Source organism: Ananas comosus, unplaced genomic scaffold, assembly GCF_001540865.1.
Source record: "Ananas comosus cultivar F153 unplaced genomic scaffold, ASM154086v1, whole genome shotgun sequence".
Classification (NCBI taxonomy): domain Eukaryota; kingdom Viridiplantae; phylum Streptophyta; class Magnoliopsida; order Poales; family Bromeliaceae; genus Ananas; species Ananas comosus.
Window position 1 is genome coordinate 1 of NW_017892063.1, and position 9,113 is coordinate 9,113.

The 9,113-nt window shown below is 37.9% G+C and overlaps 1 protein-coding gene and 1 pseudogene across 1 annotated transcript; both read right to left on the reverse strand.

The window, feature by feature from the left end:
* Positions 1 to 4: 4 nt before the first annotated feature.
* Positions 5 to 3,162, reverse strand: LOC109705295 (putative disease resistance protein RGA3; the record flags this gene model as incomplete). Its single annotated transcript, XM_020226029.1, has 1 exon — positions 5 to 3,162. A coding segment is annotated over exon 1 (2,997 nt), but the record flags the coding sequence as incomplete, so codon positions are not given.
* Positions 3,163 to 7,341: 4,179 nt separating this feature from the next.
* LOC109705294 lies at positions 7,342 to 9,107 on the reverse strand (annotated as a pseudogene).
* Between the last annotated feature and the right edge of the window lie 6 nt (positions 9,108 to 9,113).

Sequence of the window (9,113 nt, forward strand, 5' to 3'; positions counted from 1 at the left end):
CTGGGAGGGACTCCATAGAATAATCTTGCAACTCTAGGTATTGTAGTGCAACCAAATTATCGACGCACTTCAGAGTCGGAGAGTTCCAAATGGTGAGCTTCTTTAGTGCAGGAAGATTTGAGATCCTTTCCGTGTTATTATTCATGTTGATTTTAAGCTCGGTAATGAACAGGAAGTCCTCAATTACACTTAGGCTATGAGCTCGTTCAACTGTCAAAATCCGGAGTGCTCTGAGTTGCTGCAAACCTTTTGGAAGTGCTCTGAGTTTCGGGCAATCTATCACAAACAACTCCTCTAAACGAGGCATAACTCGAAGCGAGCAAGATGATGAGTTTCCTGTTTCACTGCCAACTAAGGACCATTCCTCCCAATTAGGCATGCCTATCATGTTAAGAAATTCAAGCTTAGGAAAGGCTGTTGCTGCGTGCACCCCGTCACCAACCCCATTACCGAGTAATTCTAGACCAATAGTTACAATGGCCAAAGCATCTTGGATTCGGAGAAGCCTCAAATGTGGCAATTGGCCTAGAGGTGGAAGTTGTGGGCATAGTGGCAAACCTATGAAATTCACGTATGTTAGATGAGGAAGATTAGTACCCAAAGATGACGACAGCAACCAACTCGGAATATGCTGATTGTAAAAGTTGGCGATCCATAATGTTTCTAAACAAGTTGGAGGGTGCAATTTCTCAAAGGTGTCTTCAATCTTACTGATTTCCTCCTCTGTGTATGGCGGCGCTTCTGCCCTCTCCGTCTGCCGTGTGCAGGATATAGCTAGTTCTTTTAGGAAGGCTTTATCTTCAAGTACAAAAGCCCTATTCCTTGGATGAGTTACTGTCAGCAGTTGATCTATTATGTCATCCGTGGACTGCACGGAATTTGCGTTACATTTCCCCCCCAAAATAGATAACTCGAGCCACCTTAGTTGCCGAAGTGATTGTAATTCTTCCAAGTCCCAACTATTTTGTTCTGTATTGCAACTACCGTCTGCATTAATAACAAATCCATCGAGGTCATTGAGCAGTTGCAGTCTCCCTATTCCTTCGGGGACACTTCTTAATGGGGTGCCAACAAGGCCAAGCCGTCTAAGACTGCATAAGCGAGTGATGCCCCTTGGAAGTGTGTTTAGAAATTTGCAATGTCGTAAGTTTAAAATCTGCAAATTTGTTAGGGAGCCGATAGAGTCCGGCAGCCTGGATATGCTAGTCCGATCAAGATCTAACAATCGGAGGTGTATTAGACTTCCCACACTATCAGGAATGCATTCTATCCCTTCTCCATTAAGAAGCAGCACTTGGAGGTATGGAACTCTAGAGAAAAGATTTTGCTCAATCCTAGGGGGACTCTTAATTAGTAGCAATGTCCTCAAGCGTAGTCGCTCAGTTTCTGGACCAGGGATTGTAACAATCTCTCCGCTCTCAGGAATTGACAAGCGGCGAAGCTTTGAGATTGCAGTAGCATCCAAGGACTGTGGGTCTCCATGGTAACTTTCACCTCGTGACAAATATTGAGCGAGAGATCGCAAAAGATCGTGTACTGTGCACCAGCCCTGATCCACATAATGAGGATCAGGTTGTAGTAGACTCCTACGTATTAGCTCGGAGTAGTATTGTTCGGCTAACTCTTCCATTAGTAAACCTTCTTCTTGCTTGACAAACCCCTCTGCCACCCACATCCTGCGAAGATCCCGAATGTGGTGTGTATCATCCTCAGGGTAAAGGCATAATGAAAGAAAGCATTGCTTCAGATGAGGCGGCAAATTGTCGTAACTCAAGTAGAGAGCTCCCCTGAATTCCTCAGGAAGCTCACTCATAGACCAAGCATTGCTTCTGAGAACTCTCTTCCACTCTTTTCTGCTTTTCTCCTTGGTGGTTAAGACACCGGCAATCACTCTGATTGCAAGAGGAAGGCCACCGCATTTGTTAACAATTTGAATCCCTACACTTGTCAAATTTTGCACATCTTCCTCTTCTTCTAGATATGTTCTCTTGCAAAGCAACTCCCAACCTGAAGCATCGGACATTCTCTCCACCTGCTGAGTGTGTTTCGCGCCCATTCTCATCGCAACGTTCTGGTCTCTCGTGGTCACCAGAACACATCCGCTAGCTGCTCCATTTTGCAGCGGGTTTCGGAGAAAATCAGTCCATACGTCCGATCGCCATACGTCATCCAGCACGAGAAAGATGCTCCTCCCTCCAAGAGTCCGGCAGAGAATAGGGAGCAGTTCGGAAACCCGTTCGGCACTTCCGTGGCTGCCTTCGGCTTTTCGAATGATCTCTTGAAGCAGTCGAACATCTGAATATTTCTCTCTGACGCATATCCAAATTCTTACCTGGAAGTTGTCTCCGATTCTCGAGTTGTTGTACACTTTCTGAGCGAGCGTGGTCTTGCCGATCCCTCCCATGCCTGCTACAGCAATCACTTGAAAATTCCGTCGGTTGTTCGTGACGATCATCTCGACCAACTCGTCGGTAGCATCTTCGATCTCTCTCCCGACGACGTCGGCTTCCATGATCTCACAAGTCTCGCGCGTGGACGACATGCTCGCCACTCGACCCACAGTCTTTACCGACTCAAGATTAAAGATCCACCGGTCCTTCACAACCGCATCGATTCTGTTGTTGAGGGCTCTGATTCTATTGGCTAAGTTGTGACGAACTCGAATTGAGTTAAAGCATGAGAACGTAGGGAGGCCACAGAGTTTCGACGGACCTGATGAAGATGCGGACGGCAGCTCATTGTCGAGCAGCTTCTCACCCTCGTGCCTGACGTCGTCAAACAAGTCGTTCGCTTCATGCAAGATACTTTGCAGCTCATTCATCCAAGCGGTATCTTCGGTCCTCTCCCGCCCTACTTTGTTCAGTGCGCCGTCGATCCGCTTCATCCTCCTCTGCAGCTTCCCGAGCTCTTCCTTCACCCCGCGAATCATCGCCACCTCATCTTGGATTAAAGCGGAGAGCTTCTCCACGCAGATTCCGAGAAGAGCGTCCAGCGCCGCCATTTGCGTACGTGTTGGTGCCCGATCAATCCTTCTTGCTTTGCAAATTTTGCGAGCTCAACTATGGCCAGAGATCGATGCTGCTCCTGCTCTTGATTCACAACATGTACTGTTAACTGCCTTCCACCAAATTAAAGATAAGATTGAGACTTCATACACAACGACAGTGCAACATGAAAAATGGGATCCACAGATATATTCCGAAAGAGATGTAGGTATGATTGCGCACATTAATAATTAATTCTAGGATTTAAAAATATTTTTTAATTTTTAATAATAAAAAAAAATGAGATGGCTGGCGTGCAATTTAATTTGGCCTCTCTGGAGGAAGAGATGTAAAATTTGCTCTCTTACGTACACAGTAAGCAGTATTGCAAAATTTTTTTTTAAGCCTATTTCATTTTTATCAACTAATTAAATTAAATTAGTATTATTTCTCATCTTTTTAGACATTAATATAAGAATTTATTTAGTTCACCTAAGAAATCAAAATAAAATTCATTAATTTCGATAGTGATTGTTTGTTTAATAAAAATCAAATTTCAATTCTCATTTCATTCCAAAATGAAAATGCTTCAATCCATCTATTATTCAATCCAATTTTAAATTTCGAAATGGTTTATTCCAAATAAACCATTTGAAATCCTTTCTTACAAACAGCTCTTCCTCCTCTTCCTTTATCACACACACTCTCTCTCTCTCTCTCTCTCAACTGAAACTCTATTTTAAACTCCAAGATGTCAATTCCTAATTATCTAAAAATATTTAATTCATTATTAAATTTCTCAATAATAAATTAATATTTTTAAATAATTCGTCATTTTATTTCTATTTCAACAGGTATAATTCTAATTTTTATTTCTATTTTAATATGAGCCAAATATCTCTTAAATATATTTTTATTTTTTGGATGGACACGCGAGTTGACTGACTTCTACCGAACGACAGTGTCAGATGAAAAATGCGACCCGCATCCCTGATGGAGATGTAGATATTATTTCATCGATTCATGAATTAATTCTAGGATTAAAAAATATTTTTCAATTTTAAATATAAAAAATGAAATAACTAGTGTGAAATTTTGTCCTTGGAGTAGAGATGTAAGATTTGCAGGTACAAGTTCGTATTAAGCCAAATTTTTACAAGTCTATTCTATTTTTATCAACCAATTAAATTAAATTAAATTAAATTAGAATTATTTCTCACTTTAACTAAGTTTTAGATACTAATATAAATATATATTTTTAATTTCCTGCATTGGCCTTTTAGTTGACTGACTTCTGCGGAATTATTGTGAGCAATAACAAAGCTAAGATTAAGACTTCCCACCGGACAACAGTGTTGGACGAAAAATGCTATCCGCATACTCCGAAAGAGATGTAGATATTAGGGACAATTTCATTTGTGCCCCTCTAAACTTCAAAAATATCCCATAGCTTGGCTCCATTAATGCAAATTCCCTGCATTTATACCTCATAAATTACTCCCAACCAAATACTTATTTATTTTCTCAATACACTGCTCTATCATCCTTACTACTCCTCACCGTCTCTTTATCGAATGATCCAAGATCATTTAGCATTCATGAAATGACCTGGCTCGAAAATATTCACTTTCTGCCTTGCAACCCCTCGTCCCTACCCAAACCTTCCCTTTCTTACAACACAGCTCTCTCTCTAGCAGCTGAGGAGCGTGATCTTATCTCTTAAACTATTAAATACAACGTAAACATATCATCATCTTCTATCCTATTGATGGCTGGTTTTACAAAAAAAGCCTAGCTTTATATCCCGTTTTAAGTTATCCACAGAATTCGAGATGTCAAGAGCACAAAACAACTTTGTGCTCAGTTCAAATAACTCACTTAATGTAACATCAGCGGGCCATCATAGGTCACCCTCTCCCGTACCAGTTCACTTGACTTCGTTGACATCAAACTGTTTAAGCCCTAATTTTTAATGAGTCACCATCTCGACTTCACTTCTTCCAGCAACAATTTTCTTCTCTAATTCTTTTTCTCCCTCAAAATTTCTTTTTATTCTTTTTATTCTTTCTAAGCTTAACTTGCTCAGCCCGGGATTCACTATACTACGTTGCTTTTTTTAACTGACAAAAAACTTACTTCTAAATGTAGGTTATTTATAAATTTAAAAGAGTGTTTATAAAATTATAAATGATTTTATAGTCAATTAAATATTTTAAGATGGTAATGACAATAAGGGCAAAGTTGGAATTTTGTTTGTTGTTTATTCAAAATTGATAATAAATTAGTGTGAAGGTTGTTTTTGAAAGTTTCTCTCTTTTAAAAGGTTATTTATGATATTTCAATTTTTATAGGGGCACTCATGATATTAGACTTATTTGAAAGGGTAGTGATGAAATTTTCCCTAGATATTATAACGTCCATTAATTAATTTAGGATGTAAAAATATTTTTAAATTTTAACATAAAAGAGGAGATAGTTAACTAGTATGAAATTTTGATTTTGGACGAACAGATGTAAGATATCTTGTGTATGCACGCAGGTATACAATTGAAGAAAATTAATTAAGATCAAAGAAGAGAAGAAAGAAAATTAAAAGAATAAGGCAACGAGCACAAAAGTGCATAAGAAGTAAGGAGGAAAGTGTCTACCAAAGTTTTTATTTAATTTCTTAGAAATAAGAAGTAAGATCCTTGTGCGTATTAATGTAGAGAAAGAAAGGGATAATAAATATATAAGCACATCATTCAATTACTGTTCAATTATTTTAGCAGTAATAGGTTACTAATTAATAAAGATCAAATATATCAAATACCTTAAATTTGTTTAGGCTTTGAGAAAAGAGAAGGTAGAAGCAAAAGATAGTTCGGGTCAATAGCTGGGCATTCTTTAAGGCCTATAGTTGGCTCGATTCTGCATATGGATTAGGGTCCAATAGACTTTACAAGCATGTTGACTTTTAGTCATATTTTCTTTTTCTTTTTTTTTTTTTTAGAGAAATAGATAGCACATTACCCGCTTCATTCATTAGATATATGAATTAAGCTACACGGGTGAGGCATCCCATGCCTCGAATGAGACACGACGCCAAAAAAAAAAAAAAAAAACAAAAAAGAGGCGAGGCGAAAGCATATATGAACATATATATGAGCAATGCTTCCATACACTAAGTAAATCTCGACAATTTATTTTTCTAAATAAGTGATCTGAGATATAATATGACTCTAAAGATGACCTACTACTGAAATATAGGTACTATTCACCAGATACCTATCTAAAGTGTATTTTGATATTTGCAGTATGTTTTGATTCATATAACCGCTTTTATCCAACTAGGGATACCATAAACTTTTCAAATACCTACAACAATAATTGAAATTTAAATTACATCCAAAGTGTAAATTTAATTTGGAATAATATAAAAAACTTAATTATGAATCAAATTCAATTTTTTTAAAATATTAAATTTAACATAAAACTTTCCGTTCAAATTCAAAATTTCAATATAAATCAAGAATTAAAATTTGGCTTTAAGATTAAAATTACAATTTAGATTCAAATTTTAAAATTTCAAAAATTAAAATTTTACATTACAATACCAAATTTCAAAAATTAAATGTAAATTTAATATTTTTTTGAGTTTGATATTTAACAAATTGGGTATTATCTAATTTGGTAAGTAACAAAATTAAATAAGAAGTTTAAAATTTATAGAACATTAAGAAATTTAATATATACTATTTTTTTTTTCCAATATTATCATGTTAACTAATCCAAATAGGTAAACCATTCAGCAGGTTACTTTATGTAAACCCAACTATACCTTTTACTAATTAAAGTAATATTTATGATGTATTGAAGCATTACTCTATATATTTTTATAGGATGATATTGTGGTATGCGAAATGTGATATTCCGGGATATTTTTCTATTTATTTTTTTTTGTACATATAACAAGTTTTTTTCCCAATCATAAACAAAACTTAAGGGAGACATGCATGCAACCATCTATTAAGACCTATTTCTTCTACTTTTCAAGGATATCTCTCAATGCTTGCCCCTTTGGCGCGGCTTCCCCATAGTATTGTTTCACTTGTTTTATGTTATTGTAAGTTTTATGAATCGATTTGTCCCTCTCTTAAAAAAAAAAAGAAAGAAAAAAAAAAAAACAGGACTCTACATAAGCTTACAGATTTAGAAAATTAGGGCTGAGTGATTAATTGAAATAAATTAAAAATTCAAGTGATTCGAATTTTTTAATGAAGCAGATTTTTTTATTAAAAAACAATAAAAGTGCATATAGCATGGCATTTTTGCAAGCTCCTCAAACGTAGAGAGAAAACTACGGAATATCATGAACTGGCATAGATAATGCATGCAGTTAATTAAGCTTGAGATTTGAGATGATGCCAAACATAACAATTTGAAGTACAAGACAACTAATCGACAAGGAAAAGAGCGAAAATGAAAGAGAAGCAGGAAAATTTTCACCGATGCTACCGTACGTCATTGATTAGTTCGATAGCACCCACTTTGCTTGGTATATTCAAGATATGCCGATCTATCTTCGGTGTAGGCGCTGACACGAGAAAAGCACTCGATGATGGGCCAGTCCGGCCCTCCCCTGAGGCATCTCTGAATTACGGCGGCCTTGCAGCGCATCACAAGTTGGAGGTTTTCGTCGCGAAGATGCACTCGCTGCTGGACTAGTCTCAATAACCATTCTGGGAGGGACTCCATAGAATAATCTTGCAACTCTAGGTATTGTAGTGCAACCAAATTATCGACACACTTAAGAGTTAAGAGCTGGAGTGTTCCAAACAGTGAGCTTCCTTAATGCAGGAAGATTTGAGACCTTTTCCCTGCCATTATTCATTTCAATTTCAAGCTCAGTTATGAACAGGAAGTCCTCAATTACACTTAGACTATGTGCCATTGTAGCACGCAAAATCCGGAGGGCTCTGAGTTGTTGCAAACCTTTTGGAAGTGCTCTGAGTTTTGGGCAACCTATTACATGCAATACCTCTAGACGAGGCATAACTCGAAGCGAGCAAGATAATAAGTTTCCAGTTTCACTGCCAACCAATGACCATTCTTCCCAATTAGGCATGTCTGTTATGAAAAGGAATTCAAGCTTAGGAAAGGCTGTTGCTGTGTGAACCCCATCACAAACCCCACTACCGAGTAATTCTGGACCAATAGTTACAATCGCCAAAGCATTTTTGAATTCGAGGTACCTCAAATGCGGCAACTGGCCTAGAGGAGGGAGTTGTGAGCATAGTGGCAAACCTATAAAACTCACATATGTTAGATAAGGAAGATATGTGCCCAAAGATGAGGACTGTATCCAACTCGGAAGTCGCTGGCCGCAAAAGTTGCTGATCAATAATGCTTCTAAACAATGTGGAGGCTGTAATTTCTCAAGAGTGTCTTCAACCTTACTAATCTCCTCCTCTGTGCATAACGGCGCTTTTGCCCTCCCTGTTTGTAATGTGCAGGATACAGCTAGCTTTTTGAGGAAGGCTTTATTTGCAAGTACAAAAGCCCTATTTCCTGGAGGAGCTGCTGTTCTCACTTGATCTATCGTATCATCTGTGGGCTGCATAGAATTTGCGTTCCTTTTTCCCTCCAAAATATGTAATCGGAGCCACCTTAGTTGGCCAAGTGATTCTAATTCTTCCAAGTCCCAACTATTTTGTTCAGTATTGCAACTATCATCTGCGTTAATAATGAATCCTTGGAGATCATTGAGCAGTTGTAGTCTCCCTATTCCTTCGGGGACACGTCTTAAAGGGGTACCACAAAGGCCAAGCCGTCTAAGATTGCATAAGCGAGTGATGCTCCTTGGAAGTGTATCCAGAAATTTGCAATACTGTAGGTTTAAAATCTGTAAATTTGTTAGGAAGCCGAAAGAGTCTGGCAGCTTGGATATGCTAGTGTGATTAAGATCTAGCAATCGGAGGTGTCTTAGATTTCCCACACTATCAGGAATGCGTTTAATCCCTTTTCCGTTAAGAAGCAACACTTGCAGACGTGGAAATCTAGAGAAAAGATTGTGCTCAATCATAGGGGGACTCGCAGTTAGTAGTAATGTCTTCAAGCGTAGCCCCTCGGTTTCTGGACCAGGGATTG